At 34.5% G+C, this 26,154-nt stretch overlaps 3 protein-coding genes across 3 annotated transcripts; 1 reads left to right on the top strand and 2 right to left on the bottom strand.

Annotated features, from left to right (window-relative positions):
* The first annotated feature begins 2,551 nt into the window (after positions 1–2,551).
* Positions 2,552–3,601, top strand: LOC141336948 (interferon-induced protein 44-like). The gene is made up of 4 exons (XM_073842670.1): positions 2,552–2,629; positions 2,802–2,973; positions 3,139–3,239; positions 3,428–3,601. Exons 1-4 carry the CDS (start codon positions 2,552–2,554, stop codon positions 3,599–3,601), a joined length of 525 nt encoding a protein of 174 aa, XP_073698771.1.
* Positions 3,602–10,093: 6,492 nt separating this feature from the next.
* pdia2 (protein disulfide isomerase family A, member 2) lies at positions 10,094–17,629 on the bottom strand. The gene is made up of 11 exons (XM_073842385.1): positions 17,338–17,629; positions 15,337–15,543; positions 15,120–15,253; positions 14,817–14,954; positions 13,567–13,683; positions 13,317–13,442; positions 11,322–11,519; positions 11,113–11,233; positions 10,854–11,035; positions 10,440–10,559; positions 10,094–10,328 (listed from the first exon to the last, which is right to left on the bottom strand). The coding sequence occupies exons 1-11, from the start codon at positions 17,588–17,590 to the stop codon at positions 10,263–10,265; spliced, it is 1,662 nt and encodes a 553-aa protein (XP_073698486.1). The 5' UTR covers positions 17,591–17,629; the 3' UTR covers positions 10,094–10,262.
* A 3,949-nt stretch (positions 17,630–21,578) lies between these two features.
* Positions 21,579–22,337, bottom strand: LOC141336686 (uncharacterized). The gene has a single exon (XM_073842402.1). The coding sequence runs from the start codon at positions 22,335–22,337 to the stop codon at positions 21,579–21,581; it is 759 nt and encodes a 252-aa protein (XP_073698503.1).
* Positions 22,338–26,154: the final 3,817 nt, after the last annotated feature.

The raw sequence follows: 26,154 nt of genomic DNA on the forward strand, positions 1-26,154 counted from the left end.
TATACACATCTCTGTGGAATATGCACACACATACATTTAGCAAGTATTGTATATAGCTAAATTAGGGGTAAAATGAGGTGTGTAGGTAGAAAGGAGAGAAATCTTGGGAAGAAACAACAGAAATATCATTCCCCATCTTTTGCTGAATTTTGATAACTTAAACTTTTCTGACTAATATTTTATCTCTATTTCAAGATAATGTTAGAATGTGGCAATTTGAAAAAAAAAAACCCACTCCTCCATCTTAGATAAAGAGTGCTTTTCTCAGTGAAACAGAAATTATGCATAAATCATCCTGAGTGATCATCCAGAAAAATATACTGTGTATGAATTACTTATAAATATAAATCAATATGCATAGAATATAATAAATAAGATCTATATAATACAATATAAATCAATGTACAGTGCTTAAAAAGATCATTAAGACCACCACCCAATGTAAGGTCTGTGCCACAGCTGCCTTGACAGTATTGGAGATTACTAAAATCACTTTTATGTTTCTGTAATGATTAATCTACCAGTATGTGTAACTCTTAAGTCACACTAATGTCATTAATGCTAAAATATAATTGCTGTTATCCATGGATTTTCAAATTTACCATTTTACAAGAAAGATAGAAAGAAAGAGTAAAGCACTTTTATTATTCAGATGCCCAATAACAGTTATTTACTTGCAGACCTTAATAGAAAACAAAAGTTTTGTTTGAGTTTTACATTTAATTAAGCTTTTGACAGATCCCTAAAAGATTACTTACATTAGTTACATATTAATTTAGAATAGTTTATTTGATTTTAAATCTAGTAAATTACTTGTATTTTCCATGCCAACATAAATGTTGTGACATAGCCTCCCATAGATGATCAATGTAAAGATGATCAATATAAACTCACTTTATGCAACATATAGCATTTGTCATTTGTATTTGTCATTTATAGATAGAGGAGTGTTCTGTCAAGATTGGAGTTCCTGTGAACTGCATTTATCCTGTGAAAAACTACCATGAAGAACATAATACTATGGCTGCAATAAATACTCAGATTTTAGATGCATTGCAAAATATTGTTACATTTGCCAATGACTATGTTGAGGACCAAATAGACAATCTATGTGGACAAAACAAGCTTCCATCACTGGGTAAATGAAAAAAAAAAAAAAATTATTACATAAATTGGGCTTAAATCATCCTGAAACACAGCTAAATGTTTTGTGAAATATAGCAAAATTATTACAGTAAAAGGGGCAACATAAATAAATGTAATAGAAAATTCAGAATGACCAAATATTCATTTCGGTTTAATAGAATTTGATATCAGCAGGAGTTTATTTGACTTGAGGTAAGCTGTGTTTTTTTAAGCTATAAAATCCCTGCTGTCTCATCCAACACCACAGTGACAGACTGTGTTGTTGTTTTTTTACATGATATGATGCTTTTGTTGCTTTTTGACTATTTAAAATATAGAAACCAATGATTTATGTCAACAGCATACAGCCAGACAGACAACAAACTCTTCATTCTCCAGGTAAATTGTGATTTTCTCAGTAAGACAGAAATTGGTCTTAAATTATCATGTAACGCTGCAAAACATATTGAGAAATATAGCAAAAACAACTATAGCAAAACAGGCAATATAAATGTAATAAAAATAAACTTAATATTTGTTTTGTTAAATAGAATATGGTAGCCCCTGGAGGTCAATTAACTGGAGGTATACTCTAGTTTTGTTTTTCAAAAATATTTAGCATCTGGTATTTTATTTATTTATTGCAGCCTAATTTAAAAACTAATTTTAAAATTAAATTAAATTTATAGAGAGGACAGGAACAACTTTTTAAGAATAGTAAATTGCCTCCAACCTGGGAACCCACAAGTCAACACTCTCAGAATTCTTCTGCATGGACCAGTTGGTGTTGGAAAATCAAGCTTCTTCAACTCTGTTAATAATGCTCTTCAGGACCGCATCACTAACAGAGCTCTGGCAAATTCTTCATCAGATGCAGGAAAAACTTTTACTTTGAAGGTATATCATTTATTTGACATTGACTTCAGTAGTCAACATTTGAAGTGGATCAAAAAAGTTTATATATATATATATATATATATATATATATATATATATATATATACAGATCTGGCCATTAAAAATGCGTCTATTTTCACGCGTCGGCCTGCAGGGGCTTTTTTAGATTTTTTTAAAACGTTGTTGCGCTTCATATAATATCCACCAGGTGGCGCAAGGAACAACATTCTGTGGCCAAACCCTGCACAAAGAGTCTATTTGGACCGTATTTGTTATGTCTGTTGTTTCAATATCTGCCGCCATAATCGGTAATTCATTCTGTATGTAACGGCAAAGTATTTATAATTTCGTTTCCTTTTATTAAGTTTAGAAAAAAAAATTGGGAGCATTTTTGTTCGTTAAACGTAAGCTTTTTGTTTCTTAAAGTTATATATATATATATACACTGTTTTGTTCTCAGTGCAAATCATACAAAGTGAAGAACAAAGCTGGTTCATACTTTCCATTCACATTCACTGACATCGCTGGTATGCATCATGGAGGTGTAGGAATACAAACAGATGACATCATCAAATTACTAAGTGGTTACATCGAAGATGATTATTCTGTAAGTTTTGTTAATATAGACCTTTATTTGACATCTTCCAGTTAAACATATTGCATCATAATGTCTTCTAGAAGTAGTGTAGAGGTAAATCTGATGTAAACACTTGCTTTGTTAAAAAAGTTGTTTTCCATAATAGATTTGTGTAGTTTATCCAGTGATTCTGTCTGTTTAGTTTAACACATTTACACCAATTACACAAGAAGACCTAAAGTACAACAGGAACCCCACTCTAAAAGACAGGATTCATTGTCTGGTGGCTGTTCTTCCTGCTAACACTGTTTCTATGATGGAGGAGGTCACACTTAAACAAATGAGAGTAGTTCGTGAGAAAGCACGGGACTTTGGTAAGTCATAAAATACATTAATGCCTTCATTTACAAATACAGTATTTGTATCCTCAGATCCCTATCACATAGCTATACATCATCATACAAACCATGGAAAGAAGAGCTTTGTTTGAGTAAATTCTGATATTGTTTTGTGTTGTTGAATATATGTAATTATCACAGGCATCCCTCAAGTCATAATCATGACCAAAGTGGATGAAGCATGCCCACTAGTGAAAGACAATCTTGAGAAGATCTACACAAGCAAAAAAATAAAACAGAAGGTGAGTATTAAAATATCTGCTTTTAATTTTTTGACAGAGGCAAATACAATGATTTAATCTTGAACATTTATAGATTAGATTAGATAAAATATTAGTTTGGATTAGATTATTTGATTATTTGTTTCTTGTATTTTCCATGCAGACATAAAAATTGTGACTAGAGATAATATTAGATTTTTCATTTTTAGATAGAGGAGTGTTCTTTAAAGCTGGGAGTTCCTGTGAACTGCATTTATCCTGTGAGGAACTACCATGAGGAACGTGCCACTGATGTTAAAATGGATACTCTGATTTTAGATGCATTGCAAAATATTGCTCACTTTGCCAATGACTATGTGGAGGACCAAATAGATAATCAATAAACACCCCTTAATCTTTCTGATTTCTAACATCCAATTTAGTTTTCTACCAAGAGAGGAAAAGGGCTGATTTCAAGGGGTTTTATTAACATTATATGCATACACTCGAATAACAATGAAATACTTAATGCATTATGCAGTAGTATTTTTTATTTTTGTTCCATGATATTTACACAATTATCAGTAGATGGCAAGGGATCTAATCAGTTTCTCATAATCTGAACAGATGCTATGTAATGTCTTTATAATAATTCCTTCAGTGCTTAGTATCTTAACATTCAACTTCTTTTTTAATTTGATGTTCTTAATTTTTACTGAATTTTCACATTTTCCATATTTTTGGGTGAGGTGTGCCGTTTAGAATTGAAAATAATCCTGCATGTGTATTTTAAGTATTTTTTCTGTTCTTTTGGGTTAAGTGATATTTAGTTGTATTGTTTGGAAATGAATCCATGGAATAAATGAGGAATTATTAAATTGGGACTCTAAATTGCAATTTGTGTGTGATTTGTGTAAATATTCCTTCAAGGCATTTATACACTTAAGATAAGCACAGTACAACTTTATTTCTTACCACAAAATGTGGTAAAATGTGGTATTTGTAAAACTTAAAGTGCCATCTTAGTAGAACTACACAATATCTGCTCTTTTAAAAAAAAGAAGGAATACATTAAAAATGAAATATGTATCACATTAAATACAGAGTAACGGTTTGGATCTACATTTAAAAGCTGTTTAAATGGGACCTGTAAGTAAATTGTTATTTAAGCAGTTATGTATTGCATTATAATTGTTTTAATACATTGTGGCAGTTTATAGACTATAAAAATGCAAGTATTGATCATAATGTTGAATGTGTGTGAGAGTTTGGAAATAAAGTCAATTCTGGAAGTATATTCCTAAGTGCTTGTGGCAGTGAGGGCAGGAGTGATGGGCATCTTTAAAACCTCTGACAGAGAATGGGATGAGGCAACATCCACAAATGAGCCTGTAAAACAATGTAATGAAGACAGAGATTCATAAATGATTGATGTATTTATATCAATCTTCCATATAGTTACCACACAATTTTGTCAGATCTTACCCAAGTAAAATTAATACGCAGCACATGCTCCATGCAGCATAACCAGACTCATATTTCACATTAGTGATGATGTTCCTATGGCAGTACTTGCACACAGTCGCTGTCGGTGTGTCATTCAAAAGAACTAGCGTCTGTTGTGGCTGCACCATGATCGCCTGCGGAGCTACAGGTATCACTGTCTGCCTCATAAATACTAAAATGGAGAAAATGTGAGTTCTTTTCAGAATCGGTCAACAATCAGATTTGTCAGTGACTATTTCTGCAGGTTATGTCTTTACACCAATAGGTGGCGACAACTGACTGTCTTTTTTCCAGTTTGTTCAAAAACAAAGCAAAGTGTTTAATACATTAAGAAAAACTTGCATACTGTACACAGTGCATGCATATGCATACTATGTAGACAATAATGTTTTGAGTTTGAGGATAAACACTTGATAAAATGAAATAGTTCGTCCCAAGAAGAAAAAACGCTGAAAATATACTCTCAGCCCATCTAAGATGAAGATGAGTTTATTTCTTCACTGGAACAGATTTGGAGAAATTTTAGCATTGGATCACATGCTCACTAATGGATCCTCTGCAGTGAATGGGTGCCGTCAGAATGAGAGTCCAAACAGCTGATTAAAGCATCACAGTAATGCACAAGAAATACACACAACTCCAGTCCATGAATTAATGCCTTATGAAGCAATAACATCAAAATCCACCAACGTATTTGTTTGGAATTGTTTTGGATTGTTTTGCTTATAAACAGTGCTTGATCTGTGCATATTTCTCTTCTGATTTAGATGAGACAATTTTTTCACCAGAGAAAGCATTATGAATTTAGGACTCATATTTTAGCCAGAAGCAAGGGTTTGAAGTTAAAATGCATTAATGGTAGATTTCTTTACATTAACTGGTCGGCTGGAGTCGTGTGGAGTACTTGTGGATTATCATGATGTTTTTTATCAACTGTTTAGACTCTCATTATGATGGCACCCATTCACTTCAGAGGATCCATTAGTGAGAGTAATGTAGTGAGATGTAGGGTAATGCTACATTTCTCTAAACCTGTTCTGATGAAGAAACAAACTCATTTAGATCTAGGATGGCCTGAGGGTGAGTACATGAGACAAAATAACAACAACAACAAAAAAATCCAGAAAAACACATTTCAAAAAAGTTAATTGATTTACATTTTAATAAGTGAAATAAGTATCTGACCACTTCGCAAAACATGACTTAGTACTTAGTGGCAAAACCCCATTTTGGCAATCACAGAGGTCAGATGTTTCCTGTAGTTGGCCACCACGTTTGCACACAACTCAGGAGAAATTTTGTCCCACTCCTTTTTTCAGATCCTCTCCAAGTCATTAAGGTTTCAATGCTGAAGCTTGGCAACTTAAACCTTCAGCTCCCTCCACAGATTTTTTATGGAATTAAGGTTTGGAGACTGGCTAGGCCACTCCTTTGTTGCCTTGGCTGTGTGTTTTGGGTCATTGTCATGCTGGAATACCCATCCACAACCCATTTGCAATGCCCTATCCGTCCATCGTCCCTTTGATGCGGTGCAGTTGTCCTGTCCCCTCAGCAGAAAAACACCCCCAAAGCATAATGTTTCCACCTCCATGTTTGATGGTAGGGATGGTGTTCTTGGGGTCAAAGGCAGCATTCCTTCTCCTCAAAACACAAGTTAAGTTGATGACAAAGAGCTCAATTTTAGTTTAATCTGACCACAACACTTTCACCCAGTTCTCCTCTGAATCATTCAGATGTTCATTGGCCAATTCAGCAAAATGGTCCCATGCAGCTGCCTTGAGATCATTTACAAGATCCTCTTGGTAGTTCTGGGCTGATTCCTCACCATTCTCATGATCATTGAAACTCCACAAGGTAAGATCTTGCATGGAGCCCCAGTCCAAGGGAGATTGACAGTTATTTTGTGTTTCTTCCATTTGAAAATAATCTGTTGTCACCTTCTCACCAAGCTGCTTGGCGATGGTCTTGTAGGCCATTCCAGCCTTGTGTAGGTCTACAATCTTGTCCCTGACATCCTTGGACAGCTCTTTGGTCTTGGCCCTCTTTGGAGAGTTTGGAATCTGGTTGATTGATTTCTGTCTTTTATACAGGTATTACAACTTGTATAAAAGACACCTGGATGCCAGAAATTTTGCTGATTGATAGGGGATCAAATAGTTATTTCACTCATTAAAATGCAAATCAATTTATTATTTTTTTAAATGCGTTTTTCTGTATTTTTTTGTTATTATTCTGTCTCTCACTGTTGAAATAAACCTACCATTAAAGCAATAGACTGATCATTTCTTTGTCAGTGGGCAAATGCGCAAAATCAGCAGGGGATCAAATTATTCCGTTAAATGCACTTACTTTGTTCTCTGTGTTCAACTATTTCAATTTGAGGGGGCACATTGAGGACAGGATAAGGGTTTTCCCTCCTTCTGTTAGGGTTATGAGGAATATCTTGAAGATTGAATGTACACAGCAAAAAAAAAAAAAAAAAAAAGATTAAAAGATTAATTTTTATATATTTTTACCCTCTTATGTATATGTAAATTATATGCTGACCCCACCAGCTGCAGCTCTTACCTCTCCCCCTGTGGGTAGGAGTCGCTATGGCGAGGGTGTATTCGGGTGGCGGTGAAGCTGGAATTTCCTCATAAACAGGAAACTTATTAAAGTCATCATATGCAGGAAGTGGGCATGTGGAGTCTTCTGCTGCTATGGTACATGCAGGAATATCCATCTATTACTGGATATAATCAGATAGTATATTAAAGTCCATGTGCCGAGACTGAATAAAATAATTCATTCCACATTATAAAACATCCTAATTATTTTAGAAAATGTGCTTTATACATGTGTTGACTGTACGTCTACATGAACAATCATAGCCTCATTTTAATGTTTCAGCTTTTTCATTCCGGTATAAACCTAAAATGTTTGTGTTACCAGCCAAGATCCTGAACAAGTATGACAGGAATGAAAAGAGCTCAGGGGGGTTCGGAGCTCCTAAAAACGTAAAACAAGTTATTACGTAAAACTTATGTCCATACATGAACCTCAATCTTCATTTACAAATCCAACATGTGTTGTATTTGTCTTCATGATATATCACTCATAAATTATTTGAATCAATGCCTGATTTTGTAATCTCAGATAACAAACTAGTCGCATGGCATTCAGACATTGTTTAACATGTTGGTACTGAAACAAGTCTTTCTACTGACGCACTTTATCATGTAGGCTACATACGTAAACTTTGTTGTGAATCAGTAATGTTTACCTGTCTTTCTGCCAAACCTTGCCTCTTCCTTCATACGTGAAATACGTTTCATATACAAGCTGTAATAACACAAGCCAGCTGATGCCATACTTTGTTTCATCTTACTTCCAAACGATTGTCATAAATGATGCAAATTTTAAAGTTTAACCCTCTACCGCAGGGTTTTGCCTTATGGCAACATGCTCTTTGTTTTCATTTCCCGGCCACGGTCTCTTTAAGGCATAAACGTTCAAAAAAAATTGTTGGAAAGAGAAGACCTTAGTTTAGCCAATGAAATGCCCTTTGGTTAAGTCACTTGACTTGCAGTGTTTTTTCTGTAGCACGATTTCTGACAGACTGAAGTCTATTGGGAGTAGTTGCTGAATGCAAATGAAAACGTCAATAAAAACAAAGGATCAACTCGTGTCACATCCACAAAAAAATCAGAGACATCCCCTCCAGGAAGTTATAATGACATATTCACCACTCAAAAAAGTTTTTATGAAATCTGTTTTTTGTAAATCGATCAAATGTATGTGTTGCCAAATGGCAACACTGTGCAATAGTGGAATGTGCAATATTGCAATAGATTAGCTAGCAAGGTCAGCTTCGATCTTTTAAGTTGTAACAATAACAACATTAATGCTAGTAATATAATGTTGATTAGTTGTATGTTAATGGTATTTGTATTATGGATAAAATCAAATTTTAATGGCAGTGCTACTTTTGATTAGATATGAAAACGGAACAGTATGTCAGTGAACGCCACCATGTTTTATGGCAAGAGAAAGAAGAAAATGAATTTTCATTAACTGCAATGCTTTTGGATTTATACCAATGTTTATGATAAATGATGATACAATATTATATTTGTTTTCAATAATATTCAGCAAAAATATATATATAAATATATAGATAATATATAAATATTTAAATATATAAATAAAAGCCGTTGGAATTAACGTTGTTGGAAAGTATGTAAGGTGTCATTTATAAGTTCTGTGTTAAAGCTTATAAAACTGCAACACCAATTAAATCAACACAAACAACATTTCAAACAACAAAAATATTAATTATAAGGAAACTTCTAAGTTAGAAATTTCTAAGTTAGATCCACTATTGGATGTTGTTGCCATATGGCAACATATCATAAAGGACCTTAAAATATTTTTTTCCCAATTTTTTTTTTTTTTTTTTTTTTTTTTACAGAACTTTAAGTTATGCCATTAACTTAAACATTAACATTAACAAAAGAAAAACAGTCAAATATTTTTTATAGGTCTATCATAATGCGTACAGTAGAGGGTTAAATGTAAACAGGTGTCAATAGCTGAATTATTCTTACCTGCGTGTTGATACTTAACACAAACTTCCTTTCTTGTGACATATCACTGCCTGACGAACTCTACCTGTTTCCCTGTTCATTTTTGCTATCTATGCATTCCATTGCAATAAAAAGGAATGTGCAGCTTCATAGTGAACGTGCCTCAGGGTGAGTAAAAATAAACGCTTCGCACAGACATGTTAAACATATTTTATTGTGATTTGTCTGAATGGTTTGATCCAGTAGTTGTTATTAACATTAATAATCCTTTCCTATCTACTGTATCACGGCATGAAAAGAATATATCTTACTGTAGCTGTGCTGCTTATGAAATATTTAGAGTACAAACATGGGTGTTCTATCATAAATATGGCCAAAGAACATTAATGAATGAATTCATCATAATTTATTTACTGTGAAAATAAAGACCATGGCAACAACAAATGCACTAAAAAAACATTAGGGTGAAAATTCCCATGTCACACTTGACTCCAAAATCTTAAAAAAGGAAATGTATGATGAATTCTCACTAGACAGTAATACAGCACTTCATTGCATATTGTAATACAGTGATATGAGTATACTGTCAATGCAGTAAAATACTACCATGATGTTGACATACCTTTATTTTTCATATTTTGGCATTACAGTAAAATTTGGACGTAAATGTGATGAATTGTAATTTAAAAACTAAAAACAGTGTTCAGTTTAGGTGTGTTTTTGACAATTTGGAGAGATTAATTAATATACTCTTTTGAAGCTAAATACAACTGATCTCACACCACAAAAAATAATTAAAAACCAGGAGCATAAATAAAAACCTTAACATGTTACATTGTTTTATTCAAATTTTCAATTTTTGTCAGGTATGTAGTTTGTTGAATGGTCCAGTGCAGAATAAAATGACATTAATCTGACAAAACACATTTGGTTCAATGGCATACATTTCAGATTTTTTTTTTTTATTACAAATGAGACTTATGCCTTGTTTTTAAAGCTCATCCTTGTTAGTTTCATTAGTAGTTTTTGATGACTCTTCTGTTGGTTCATCTGACACCTAAAAAGCAAAAAGAAACACACCAACTATATTACTCAAATCAAGTAGTTCAAGTTTTTTGCTCCCAATAACAGGCTAAATAATCGAGCCATCTGTTGGCTTTTGACTGACCTCATCTTCATCATCATCGTCCTCATCATCATCTTTCTTCTCTTCTTCTGGTAACACTCCTCCATTATCCAGGAACTTTGATAAAGTCTCCAAATCTCTGCCTCCATTATAATCAACAATCTGTTCGCACAAAGAATTTTAAAAGCATTTGTCAGTCCATACATATCACAAAACCAGTCATAAGGGTCAATTTTTTCTGAATAAATAAGCTTTCCAAAATCTCGAACCTAAGGGTGCAAAAAAAATCTAAATATTGAAAAAAATCGCCCAAATTAAGTTCTTAGCAATGCATATTACTAATCAAAAATTGTTTTGATATATTTACGGTAGGAAATTTGAATAATCTAAAAAACATACTACGTAATGTTCTTTTGCAGTATAAAGGTATTTATGAGTGTGTGTGTTGTTGCAAACCTTATTTTCGGGCCCAGCTGGAAAGTATTTAATAGTGGGAAATCCCTGTACATTGACATTTTCAGCATCATTTTCTGTGGCATCCATTTTCGCAATGATTATGTTCTCATGGTCTTTGTATTTCTCGCCCAACTCATCCCATATAGGAGCCAGTTCCTGACAGTGGCCACACCATGGAGCATCTGTGAGAAGGACACAAATGTTAAAGCCACTATTCAATACTTTTGTTTTAGCTTGAAAACATAAAGTGCTTACTTACAAAATTCCACAAAAACGTTCTTGGTCTCATCAAAAGCTACTTCGTTGAAGTTCTTGCCTACGAGAACTTTAACTGGATTCTTGTCCCAGTCCTCTGGAATTTCTTGAGACTTCAAAAAGGGCTAGATTGAAGTGTGAGATTTAAATTAATTTTTCATCATGCCAATTCAACATTTACAGCTGCGAATGAAGTTGGTTACAGAAACACACCTTCACGGTACCATCCAGAACACCCTGGCAAAATGTTTTCAGCGTGTCTTTGTTGATGGTTGATTCTTCCATTGCATATGTCAACACTTTGTCAATGTTGATCAGGCGAATAATAGGAGCATCATCTGCAGAGATGCTGAAATATTTCAGCACATGATCTGCTGTGCCAGACGTAACATCTAAGGTGATGAAAAGCACCTACACACATATACACTCACTGTGAGCATGACAAGATTGGAAACAGCTCTCTTGACCAATATGACTTGTTTATTTCTATCTTTTGCTGTAGTGTGTCAGAAATATGAGTTTACATTTCCAAACATTCATTTAGCCATTAATGGTAATAATCCAGTGAGATTTTTGTTTGCACAAGGAGTCTGACAACAGCCAGTGCTTCACACAGAGATCTGATCTCATCATCATCCAGTCTGTGTGGAATGACATGAAGAAACAGAACAAACTAAATCTAGAAGAACTGTGGCAATGTCTCCAAAATGCTTCAAGAGACATACCTGCAAAGCTACAGTACTGTTAAAAGTTTTGGGCACTTGTGTAAAAATGCTGTAAAATGAGGATGCTGACAAAAATAGATTTTCTTTATCAATTAACTTCTATTAACTAAATTTAGTGTGACCATCTTTTGCGTTTAAAGGTGCCATAGAATGCATTGAGAGAATATTTTAAATTGTTCTCTGATATCTACATAGAAGGTATATGGCATAGGAAAGGGCAAAAAATCTCCAGAAATGGTTTTACAGGTCCATTTACAACCCTAGGATTTGTCCCTAGAATGAAATGCTCTGTTTTTGCCTTATTTGGAAGCTTCATGAATATTAATGAGCTCTGCTCTGATTGGAGCAACTCGTCTCTATAGCTGGCACATGGATAAAAAAAATATATATATATATATATAATTAGGAGCTCTCACCGCTTTTAATATGTGGTTTGTTGAATCAGCCGCTTTGAATCGCCGACATTTTAGTCTCAATACTGTGAAGCATGTGCTTTGTGTAAAGTTACAATACAGAGGGAGTGCTTGCTTACCACACAAGTTCAGCTGCATGTCAGTGATTCTCAAGTTCTGTAAATCATTCGCCATCATCAGCACAGTTATTTCTCCATCATTCACCATCATCAGCGCAGTCATCTCTCTGTTTATGTGGTAAGTGAAATCCTATGTATTGCAATGTAACAGGCTAGCGCTAGCATTAAGTTAACCGTGTCCCTTCAGTGGCTCGCCTTGTGTTACTGATGTGCTGACATTACTGGTGATTGGGCGATGCAAATGTTGGGGGCGTAACTATTAACGATCCCAGGAAAGTTTTGTAACAGTCCGTGTTATGTTGGAATTGACCTATTTTTGGGTGGTCTTTTGCAAACACTAGATTTATATAAGAAGGAGGAAATGTTGGTGTTTAAGACTTATGGTATGTCATGTCCATGTACTGAATTGTTATTTTTTAACTATGCCAAGGTAAACACAGTTTTCCATTCTATGGCACCTTTAAAGCAGCTTTTGCCCTATAGGTGTACTTGCGCATAGTTTTTCAGGTCGGTATCTTGAACTTCAATCCAAAACTGTGGCAATGTCTTCAAGATGCTTCAAGACTTGAAGCATCTTGGAGACATTGCCACAGTTTTGGATTTAGTCTTGAAATAAGTTTGTTCTGTTTCTTCATGTCATTTCAGACAGACTGTATGATGATGAGATCAGATCACTGTCTGAGGCACTGGCTGTTGTCAGACTCCTTCTGCAAACAAAAATCTCACTAGATTATTACCATTGATTGTAATATGATTGTTGAAAAATGTAAATTGAAATTTCCTACTGACACACTACAGCTAAAGACAAAAATGACTGACTTAGAGCCATTTTCTAGCTGGTGAAAATAATAGTGTTCTAATAATTTTGGCCACCGCTTTATATAAAACATAACATTAAATGCTATTTAACCTATATAGTTATAATTTAGCTATAAAGTTTAAAACACTTACTTTTTCCTTAAACTCACTGGCAACATCTCTGAAATCTTCTATAAGTGCATTCTGGGACTCCACAGTTGTATTAAGGAATAGAATCATGTGATTACGGACCTTAGACTTAAAAATTTGTTCTGCATTCTGTAGAAAGATAATATAAACAAAACATAACAGTTATATGAAATTAAAAAGATGTTAATAACTGAAATCTTTAATGATTTTAGCAACTGGTTGTTCATCAGTGAAGTGATTTTTTAAGTCTTACCTCTTCATTAAATGGAATGACAAGTCTCATGCTGTTGGTATGGATGAATGAAATCACTTCTCCTTTGTCTAGCTTGCTTTCCTCAGTGAGTGGCAAGTCTGCTCGCTTTTCATCAAACTGGAACATACACAAAGACAAAAATGTGTGGGATTTTTATTTTTAAATAAGAAAATACTTAAAGTAACTTAAAGTTACTTAAAGTAAACAAAATATTCAGCGTGTGCCTGAAATGGAAAATTCATTCACTTTGAAGATTAATTTATAATAATTTGTTAACGCCCCAAAAAATAAGTATTTTTGAAAGCTATGACTTTTACTGTGCTCAAAGACTGACAATAGCATGAACCAATAGCTTTTGAGTACGGGAGGAGAACACGCAGTTCATTGGTTGACTGAACTGACTGAAAACGCCCCCTTTACTGAGCGAGTCAGCGTCGCGTTTTATTCCTGAACTCGAATCGACTCGCTGAAACTACGCTGAATGTAAATCTTGTGGTCAGTTCCTCATGTAAGTATATCTTTTTTACATTAAGGAGAGAAAGGGGATTTTTTAAAACAACAGTACATTATTAAAATGAGGTAAGGACTTTATTGATTAAAAAATGTTAGGCCTACTGGAATTCTCTTTCTCTAGTTTAATAACACAAATATTAACAAAGAATACCAACCAAATGAGGGTTTACACTTACATCAAGGTTTGCTTGGTTAATATACTGAATTCGTTGTTCTGCTAATTTATGCTGTCTAAACCATGAAAAAATGTGTGGAAGCTGCTAAATCATATAGAAAAGGACATAGTAAGCAGAAAGGGCACAATAGTTTGATAAACTAAAGTTAATAGGTGGTAAATATATGTACAAGCGATATTAATTGAAATATATGCCTAATATTTCACCTACCTGACCAGAAATGATAAGATCAAATGTTGTCAAGATCCTGGTTCAGTTTGGTCAACCACAAACACATTTTGTTCCTCAGACAGTTTTTACTCTTCTTCTTGAAGTTACTCTTATAACCTTTAGCAGTCTTAAGTTCTCCAAATGTTTTTCCCGGTCTGACCGATTAGTATAGCCCAAAACATGACAATAATTGACCATTTTCAGTAGCAATAATCAGCAAAAATGTGAGTTTTGTTTGGTTTAGTGGCATTGTTTACATTCAGTGCCACCGATATGGCCGATTGATGCCGCATCGTGAAAACACTCTAAAGCAGTTGCAAATTGTAGTGCTGCTAGGAGTATTGGGATTACCTTCTTGAAAAGCACCAATGTGTCACTCTTTATATCATACTTCTTGAAGAGCTCTGGGTTGCTTGTGATGCCAAAGTTAAAGTCCACTGCTATTAAAGTTACATCATAAAACGTCTTTGCATTATCTCCTTCTAAATCCTGGGACAAAGAGATCAAATTAAAATAAATTAAATAATAATAACTTTTCAATGATAAATCTTTTGTTATAAATAGTGTCATGAGGTTTTACTAGAACACTAGGTTTAAAAGGCAATGTCAGATCTTAAAAAGTCAGTTACTTTATGCAAACGATAGATAACTTACCTGGAAGAATCCAACCACAACCACATCATTTGCCTCCAGCAGAGTCTCAGCACTCTTCACATCATTGAGAACAGTAGCGCTGGGTCCTGTGTGCCTCTCCAGCCATCTCGTGATTCCTTTTACCGTTCGCTTTCCTGTTCAAATCACAAAATATGAGTGTGTTTATAGAACACATAACTTAATGCATTCAAATGCATCAAACAAATAAATGCATTACCAGAAAAATCGGTGGCATTTTGCCTATTGCCTTCTTTGAAGAATTTAAGTGTGGGAAAACTGCCCACGTGGAACTCTGTGGCAAGTTCTTTCTCGTCATCACCGTCCACTTTGGCCAGTCGTACTTCAGATGACTCGTTTTTCAATAATTCAGCCACTTCTGCATAAATGGGCTCCAGCTTGCGACAGTGACCACACCATGGTGCATCTTTTTATGTTTTGAAAGACAAGAGCATTTCATTAAGACACATCTGGGCTAGTTGTTACACTAGGGTGCTGTCGCAAAGACTGTATTTCAGATTTCAGACATATAGTTTTATAAATTGTTCAAATGCTTTTAAACTTTCTATTTAACAAATCCTCAAAAACACTGATAATCATAGAAAATGTATCTTGAGGATCTTGAGAGAAATCAACATGAATGATTTCTGAAAGGTCATGTGACACAAAAGACTGCAGTATTATCTGCTGTCATATGAATAAATTATATTTTAAAATATATTAAATCAGTTGTTGTTATAATAATATTTAATACAAATCTTACCGATCACAAACTTTTGAATGTACTGTACACTACGAGTCAAGTCTTTTTCCAACAGTTCGATTTTAATGTCTTTGCTGCTTACTTGCCTGTATTTATTTGATCCAAACTATTTAAAACAACTGTTTTCTATTTGATTATATTTTAAAATGTAATTTATTTCTGTGATCAAAGCTAAATTTTCAGCATCATTACGCCAGTCTTCAGTGTCACATGATCCTTCATTCTAATAGAGTATGCTGATTTGCTGTTCAAGAAACATTTATTATTATTATTATTATTATTATTCAATTATATAAATTAATACTTTTATTTAACAAGGATGCTTTAAATTAATCAAAAGTGATGATAAAGACATATGTTACCAAGTTTTATTACTTTCTATTAATCAAAGAAAGATGAAAAAATCTATTCAGGTATTTTCAACATAATAATAATAATAATAATAATAATAGTAATACATTTTTTTGAGCAGCAAATCAGAATAATAAAAAAAAAATATGAAGATTAAAAATCTTACTGTTTAAACTGGTAGTGTACATACACCAAAATAGTTTAATACTGAAATATTACAAGAATAAACGTGTTACAACTAAGCCGTATATTTTAGGTTCAGAGCATGTAATTCACAATTAAATACCAGTTAGGCTTCAAAATGCATTTGCATAAATGTTTACATTGATAATGTCAGTATTTTTTCTTTGTTATCTAACATTTTACTGCAATAGCAGTAGTATTATACACATTGTAACATAACTGGCCCTCCTTACAAGCGTGGGAGAAATAACAGGTGTGCTCCCAATGGATGATGTGTCAAACAAATGTTAGCAATCTTTGAACTTGTGCTGCTTAGGGATAGGATAGTTTAAATGCATGCAACTGAATATACAAATAGTTTTTATATGAAAGGGACACCCTTTTCTCTCATTTTGAGCACACATTGTAGTGAAAAAATATTGTAAGATTGTTTTCTTGCATTAATTATACAATTATTCATATATGTGACCCTGGACCACAAAACCAGTCTTAAGTCGCTGGGGTATATTTGTAGCAATAGCCAAAAATACATTGTATGGGTCAAAATGATTTATTTTTCTTTTATGCCAAAAATCATTAGGAAATTAAGTAAAGATCATGTTCCATTAAGATTTTTTGTAAAATTCCTACTATAAATATATAAAAATGTAATTTTTGATTAGTAATATGCATTGTTAAGAACTTAATTTGAAGAACTTTAAAGGTGATTTTCTCAGCATTTTGATTTTTTTGCACCCTCAGATTCCAGATTTTCAAATAGATGTATCTCGGCCAAATATTGTCCTATCCTAACAAACCATACATCAATAGAAAGCTTATTTATTGAGCTTTCATATGATGTATACATCTCAGTTTTGTAAAATTTAACCTTATGACTGGTTTTGTGGTCCAGGGTCACATATTTCAAAGGAAATTCATACTTACAAAACTCCACAAGCAGGTACTTGTTCTCACTTAGAGCCCTATCAAAATTGACACTATGAAGGACCAAAATGTTATTCTCTTCTGTAATTTCTTCTGTCTTTTCTGGTTTCTCTGGTTCTTCGTCTTCTGCAGGGCTGTCCTCAACTTCTTCCTCTACTTTTTCCTCTACTTTGTCCTCAGCTGTTTCCTCCTCTGCCCTCACACACAGGCCACAGAGCAAGAGGGTGAAAGCCAGGATGTGTAGAAACCTCATGATCGATCAGTTCAGGGGCCTAAAGAGGAAGAGTGCTGAAATGAGCTGTAACATGCTGCTGTTTGGTTTTGTGGTGCTGATAAGAGACCACGGGCGCTGACGAATCATTGTAAAGCCTGCGTGGTGCAAATCTACTGGTCTTATTTGCCACTTCACATGTGCTCTGACAGCGAGCCGTTGGAGAGTGGAAAATTAGCATCAGATTACAAGCAAATATAATAACATCTCCTAGTATTCTACTATAGCTTTATTGCTTGCTTCATCTTAACTATAGTGTCCAATTGACAAAATGAGTAGTATAAAGAATATGTGTTGTTGGAAGTTATACACAATCAGTGTGTGTGAATCAGCAATGACTAAACCACGTGTCCATATCTGGCTTTTCTGCCCACGTGCCACTAGTGAGTTCGTTCTGCTCAGACACGTAAGCACTCAGAGAATAGAAAAGAAGATCTACATGCACACATGTGCTTTTTAAACAAATGATGAAATTATAGAGAGGGACATGCACTAATGTTCCACTCACTGTAAATTATTCAGCTTAACAGCCTGTGTATGTGGACAAAAATTGACAGACATTTAGCTCAGTGTGTTTTGTGCATGTAGTATGACAAAGCAGATTCAGATCCTTATTACCAGGAAATGTGTTGAAACCAGTTTACCAAGTGCCTATCATTGTATTTTCTTTCATTCTTCTATTGTTTAAAAGTGTATGTAACTATGTATAATGAACATGAATGTGAATGTTCATTGCTGGAATTGTCTGGAGTACTTGATTCTGTATGACTGACTACAGGCAGTGTTTTTTTAGTATTATTGATATACTATTATAGTTGTATAGTTATAGTTCATATTTAGATATTGAATATTTTTTTATATTTTCTGTTTTCACTTTAATTTTTCTTTCTTTTGTTTTTTTGTAATTACTAAATGTGACCCTGGACCACAAAACCAGTCTTAAGTAGCACAGGTATATTTGTAGCAATAGCCAAAAATACAATGTATAGGTCAAAATTATCGATTTTTCTTTTATGCTAAAAATCATTAGGATATTAAGTAAAGATCATGTTCCATGAAGATGTTTTGTACATTTGCCACCTTAAATATATAAAAACTTAATTTTTAATTGATATAAACAATTGTGAGTTACTCAGAATTGCAAGTTATAAAGTCAGACTTGCATGATATAAACTCACAAATGCGAGTTATAAAGTCAGAAAAGCGGGATATAAATATAGAAATTAATTCAGAAATTAAAATTGTGAGATAAAAACTTTTTTTGCAATTTGTTTATATCTCGCAATTCTGGCTTTTTTTCTCCGAATTGTGAGATAGAAAATCGCAATTGACCTTATGCACGGAGCGTTCTTTAGAACTTCCGCATAAAGATAAGCCAGCTCGTAAACTTCCGTTGAAGCTCATTTTATATGTGCTATATATTAGGTGGACACTCTTGAGACTGATCTAGTGCCTCGTTCTTATCAGAAACTGAGAAAAATTATAATTGCAACATTATAAACAATGTTAGCGGCATGAACATTCAGTTTCATATTATTTAACAACATATAATTTAAATGCGGCGCCTGGTAATCTCATACTTACCGTATCTGCATAGTTGTACATTTAAATGCTGACAGCTAAACACTATCATAACGTGTTTAGGCTAACGTTAGCCAGCTATCATATTTCTCTTCAAGGACATCTTAATCGTATTCTTGATAATCACTAACTTGCCTTTGTAGTCATGAACACATTTTTTAAATCTTCCAATATTTCAAAGCCTTTATTATTTTCTAACTCTACAGCTGTGAAATAAAATGTACTTCAAGGACTCACTTTTCATTCATAAAAAGGGCATCGGAAAAAATGACTACACGGAAAACAACGTCTATTTTTGGCTAAAATAATATGAAATTACCCCATATAACCAATAGATGGCAGCATAGGATTATTTATTATGCAGCCGTCTCTCCCTATATTTTTCAAGACGTCTTGCTTTCGATTTATTATAAAATACTAGTATAATAAATTGTAGTACTTTTACCTTTTACTTTTATAGTATAGCAAGTGCAGAAAGTCATTAAGCTCACACACAAACAGCCTATAAGGGTGAATTATGTAAATACTAATATATAGTTCACTACAAACACATTAAATATTTATGGTATAATAATTAAAAAATGCACTAATTATGAATCGATAGGAATTTTAAATATTTTATTAAATTGAATAACTACATCTTTTAAGTTTTATCTTGAACTGTAAAATATATCAAATAGCCTATATTTAACCAACACAAACTTGTTACTGCTGTAGTTTTGATATCTGAATTTAGTCTGAATCATTTAAGCTCTTTTTTGACATCAGTTTGTCAGCTGTTTGGTCCGGTTATTACTGTCAATCATAGCAATGACTCGTGCATATTTAGCCGATTTACTGGCGAATTTTTTTAAACTGGCATTTGTCATTCTTGAAACGGTATACATGGACGTTTGGTCCTCTTAGACAAACAACACTTTTCTTCGATTGTGAATCGATTATGTAGAGAAAACGAACAAAGTACGCTCATATTACGGCAGAGTACAGTTGACCGGAAATGACTTAGCTGGCTTGACTAAACAAGGAAGTAATCTGTGCATATGGTCAATTGTGAGTTCTAAAGTCAGAATTGCAATATAAACCCTTTTCCTCATGATTGCATGATGTAAACTCGGAATTGCAAGTTAAAAATTCGGAATCACTGGATATAAACTCACAACTGCGAGAAATTAAGTAAGAATTGTGAGAACTTGGAATTGCAAGAATAAAGTTTTTATCTCGCAATTCTGATTTTTTTTCTCTCACAATTCTGACTTTTTCTTGCAATTACGAATTTATATATTGCAATTCTGACTTTTTTTCTTGCAGTTATGACTTATTTTTCTCTGAATTGTGAGATACAAATTCACAATTGTGAGTTATAAAGTCAGAATTGCAAGATAAAAACTCTCAATTCCGAGAAATGAAGTAAGAGATATAAACTCCGAATTCTGACTTTTTTTCTCCGAATTGCAAATTATAAAGTGAGAATTGCATGATAAACTCACAATTGCGAGTTATAAAGTCAGAATAGTGGGATATAAATTTACAGTTGCAAGATATTAAGTCAGAATAACAAGCTATAAAGTCCAATTCTGTTAGGGAAAAAATATATAAAAGTCACAATTACGAGATATGAACTTTTTGCAACTTAATTTCTCAAAATTGTGAGTTTATGCTTCACAATTCCGACTTTATAACACAGTTGCAAGTTTTTATATCTCAAGTCTGAAAAAAATCTGAATTGTGAGTTTGTATCATGCAATTCTGAAAAAAAGAGGTCAGAATTGTGAGATAAAAAGTTGCAATTACCTTTAAAAAAAAAGATATTCAGTGGCGGAAACGGGCTTTCATAATTTTCAGCTACATTTTTGCAATAAATGTTTTTTTTTTTTTTTCTTGTTCCTTCATGATTTTTCATTTGACCATAACCATAACTCCAGTTAAGCAATTTCCTTCTTTGCAAGTTTCATTGGGTTCACAATTGGTCACATTGGGGTTTTGTTGTTGCAATTTATTTAGTGACCCAACTATACATCATTCCTTATTTCTGCCTCATAAATGTGTAAGGAATCAGAAGCATTATTAATTACAAACTGAGTATTTTAATAGCACATTGTTGCATACATCTTTTTTTAGCAAAATATACATACACTTGAAGAAAAGAACCTGTAGTAATGGGTAATATTTCAAATAAAAAAGCAGTACTAAATACACTAGCAAAAAACAGCAGGTAGAAAAAAAAAACCTAAATAAATAAAACAACTGAGAATGGAACATGATAAAATGCACTTTTTAAAAAATGTCACTGAAAAACTGAAAAACAAGATGAACATTAAAAACAAAAAGAAAAGCATTCAGTACAAATGAACAACATGATATTTTGCAGTGTAGAAGACAGGCTGATTAATTATGAAAGGGGATAGTCACAGCTGAATTCATTGGGATTCTCTCTGTCCATGGCCCAGTGAGCAAGTAAATCACTGAAGTCTGGGGTGCTTGAGCTGCTGAGAGTCCCTGAGATACTGGAGCTGGTCATGGTGCAAACACTTGTGTTACTGAACATGCTCAATGACGTGTTGATGTTGCTGGAGCTCTCTGATGTGTTGATCAGACTGAGCAAGTTCTCTTGCGTGTTTGGATCACCTAACACATCAAGCTGTTGTGCAAAAGGCTCAGTCCAGAAGCTGATCGGCAGGCGGCGTTGATTCATTGGCAAACCTCGTCCTTTCCTTTGAGCGTCTTGAAAGAGCTCTGCCAGGGGTCCAAGCGCCTCGGGCTCCTCCGCCTGCCCTGATGATGCAACTTTGATGAAGTCAGCGTAGTATCGCTGGCGGCCCCCGACTTTTGGACACGGTCTCTCTGCATAGATGTCACAGGCATCAGGGTCTTGGCTTCGGCCGAAGTAGCGCTGGACATCGCTGCTGATGAGTTCAGCAAACCGCAGGAGCTGATTGGTCATCTCAGCGCTATTAGGAGATGAATCAAAACTCCATGGCTCTTCCTCTTGGGACTCACTGGCCACTGCATCCTCTTCCAAACTGTCCTCTCTCAGCTCCTCTTCATATTCTTCTTCAGTCTCCTCCTCATCCTCAGGCGGAAAGAAGCAGGGAGAGAAGGGTTTTGCCAAACCCAGATTACTCAGTGTTCTGATAACACTTGCTGCCATCCTATGAAGGAAATTACAGTTGAGGTCCAAAGTTTACACACACCTTGCAGAATCTGCAAAATGTTAATTATTTTATCAAAATAAGAGGGATCATACAAAATACTGGTTATTTTTTATTTAGTACATACACTTGATTCTTAATACTGTGTTGTTACCTGAATGATCCACAGCTGTTTTTTTTTTTTTTTTTGTTCAGCGATAGTTCATGAGTCCTGTGTTTGTCCTGAACGGTTAAACTTCCCACTGTTTAGAAAAATCCTTCAGGTCCCACAAATTCTTTGGTTTTTAAGCATTTTTGTGTACTTGAACCCTTTGCTACAATGAGTGTTTGATTTTGAGATCCATCTTTTCACACTGAGGACAACTGAGGAATGCAACATTTACAGAAGGTTCAAATGCTCACTAATGATTCAGATAGAAACATGAAGCATTAAGGGTCTGGGGGGGGGGGGGACTTTTAACTTATTTTGTCTTTTGGGAAACATGTAAGTATCTTCTGTAGGTTCTGAAGGGCAGTTTTAAATGAAGAAAAAAATATGATATTTAGGCAGCATAAGAAACAAGTACACATCTTCATTCTGTTCAAAAGTTTACACCCCTGGATTTTAATCAATTGCTTTTTCTTCTGGAGCATCGGTGAGCATTTTAATCTTCTTTAATAGTTGCATATGAGTCCCTCAGTTGTCCTCAGTGTGAAAAGATGGATCTCAAAATCATACAGTTTTTGTTGGAAAGGGTTCAAATACACAAAAATGCTGAAAAACCAAAGAATTTGTGGGACCTGAAGTATTTTTATGAAGAACAGTGGGCAGTTTAACTGTTCAGGACAAACATTTATAACAACACAGTATTACGAATCAAGTGAATGTAAACTTTTGAACAAGGTCATTTTTATTAATTCAACCATTATTTTCTCTTGTGAACAATATGTAAACGCCTTTTATGTGAAATATCTTATTCAGGTCAATATTAAATAAAAAAATAACATGCATTTTGTATGATCCTTCTGCAGATACATTTTGCAGATTCTAAAAGAAAAAAAAAACAGAAAAAAAGGAGTTTTAAAAAGTGTATTTTTCATAAATGCCGGATTGTTGTCATATTTAAACAATTTATAATTGTATTAATAGCCTGTGTATTATAACTTATTTTATTGCTTTTAATATTTTTCTATGAAGAAAAAAAGAAAGAAATATGCTTTTTTTTTTTATTAGGCTACTTTAAAATGTGACCAGTGAGTCTCTCTTACCGTATAATGGTCTATGGATGTCGCTGGTTAAGTCGTGCTGTCCGTTTCGCGTTATGGATAATTAGCGGTTTGCTCATTTATACCCATCGCTCATGAGGAGTCTGTTTTCTGAGCAAATATTTACGCGCACGTCTGTAATTGTGTTCTGCTCAAACAGAGCGTGAGTTTGTCTTGGCTCCCAGCAACCGGAGAGACGAACGGAAACTGGCGAGCGCGGCGGCCGTCTCGTTTGCCGGGGGACGCTCAAGTGTCCGTTCGACTCAGCGCGTACACACAGACGTACATACACACCTGCTGATACACAGCTGTTATCGTGTACTGGTGGCCACTTAAGGATGAACCTAAAAAGGCGTGAAATCGCATCTTACGCCGTTTTGACTTTTGAATGAGCCCCTTTATAAAACCCCATTAAAAAGACAAGCAAGCCAAATGACCCCCATTATGCTACTTTGATCTCTGTCAGGTGCGTTTGACCTTATAATGTTTAACGTTTATATAGACTAAAGCAAATCAAAAGTTTATTTAAGTGCACAAGACGCAACAGTAGCTAAAATGTTGTTAATGCAAACTCCAAAGAAATAAAAGAAAGGCTGAATTGTACAAAAAGTTGTGTTGTAAGTTAAAAATTAAAAATGAAGACAAATGTGACCCTGGACTACAAACCAGTCTTAAGTAGCACGAGTTGTAGCAATAGCCCAAAATACATTGTACTGGTCAAAGTTATCGATTTTTATTTTATGCCAAAATCATTAGGATATTAAGTAGAGATCATAGCCTGGGTGTCCCCATACTGCCTTGCGCAGCGCGATTTTATTCACGCTTCTAGTCAGTCTGGAAACCATGGACCTAATTTTCACCTAAGATAGGGAACCAATCACAGAACGGGGAGGGAGCAGCAAGACGATGACGCCTTCTATGCGACTCACCGAAGGATCCAGCATGGCAGCAGACGCAAAGTTATCTCAAAGAGTGGTACTTCTATACTCTTTGGTTATCTTTCGTGTCTACACTGGACGCGAGCGGCGCGACCCGACGCGACAAATGACATTAGAACGCAAGTTTATTTTGAAAAAAGAGCAACTTTTGGCGTTCGCTCTACATACGTCATCCGGGATAATTGAAACGATTGGCTATGAGCTACGCACAGGCGCATTTGATAGACATTCGTATCGCCCAATAAACGGCTCTGGGCATTCGTAAACCACGCCTCAAATACGAGAAAATGAACATGTGGTTCCCAGACCACGAATCATGACGAAGTCATAACGTGGTCTGGTGATAGCCAGGCTATAGAGATCATGTTCCATTAAGATATTTTGTAAATTTCCTACCCTAAATATGTCTATTCAATAGCAGTTTTTTTCTAATGTAGTTCAAAACATCTTTTGAAGTTTAATTCATATTCATTATTCATTATGTAGCTAACAAAACTTTTTAAACTGCAATAAAATTCAAATAAAATAAAATTCAAATGCAGTTACTAGTCACAAATTATAATTAAAGTATACAATATTTGTTTAAAAAAAATAAGGTCATAAGAAACAATTCATTCTAGTTTGTTTACATTTTTTTGCAGGTTATGTATAAAAAAGTGCATTTATAAACTGTGTGCAAAATGTCATACAATAAATCTGCCACTTTCATATTGTTTTATACAGTTCCAGGTAAACAGTAAAGTCTGTGAGGTGGCAGGAGGAATATATTGTAAAGTAAAAGCAGGGTTTAACATGTATGTGTGTGTGTCTAGAGAGAGAGAGAGAGAGAGAGAGAGAGAGTGTGTGTTAGTGTGTTTGTGTGTGTGTGTGTGTGTGTGTGTGTGTGTGTGTGTGTGTGTGTGTGTGTGTGTGTGTGTGTGTGCGTGCGTGCGAACGTGCGTGCGTGCGTGCGTGTGTGTGTGTGTGTGTGTGTGTGTGTGTGTGTGTGTGTGTGTGTGTGTGTGTGTGTGTGTGTGTGTGTGCGTGCGCGTGTGTGCGCGTGCGTGTGCTCAGCATGAGTGAATATGAGCCGGACGCAGGGCAATAGAAGGGCTAATGACCAGCAGCAGAGAGCACAGCATCTGGACTAACATATGTCAGAGAACAAGAACACTTAACGGTAGCTTCATGTTGGTCAGACAGCATGTAATGGCTTATCCATCCATCAGCCACAGGTGGACATTACACATGATTTACAAGATTTAGAACAGTCCTTCTGTTATTTTACAAAAATAGTGTGTTACACTGTTTTTATAATGCAAAAACCTTATAAACAGTGCCTTGCGTTCATATTCATACAATTTTTTTCAATGCACTCCATAATGATTTGAACTCAAAAACAGATTTGTGAAAACTTTAAATTTATTAGAAATAAAAAACTGAAATGATTTCATTGCATAAGTATTCTGGGACAGTTGAAATTTAGCTCAGGAGCATTCATATTGCTTGTAGATGTCACTGCACTTTGAGTGGAGTTAACCTGTGGCAAACTCAATAAAAGGTCTAACTGCTGAAAATGCACAACAGAGCAAAAACCAAGCCTTGAGGTCAAAAAAACTGCCTGTATAGAGCTCAGGTGTAGTATTGTGTCAAG

The sequence above is a fragment of the Garra rufa genome, chromosome 6 (assembly GCF_049309525.1).
Source record: "Garra rufa chromosome 6, GarRuf1.0, whole genome shotgun sequence".
Taxonomy (NCBI): domain Eukaryota; kingdom Metazoa; phylum Chordata; class Actinopteri; order Cypriniformes; family Cyprinidae; genus Garra; species Garra rufa.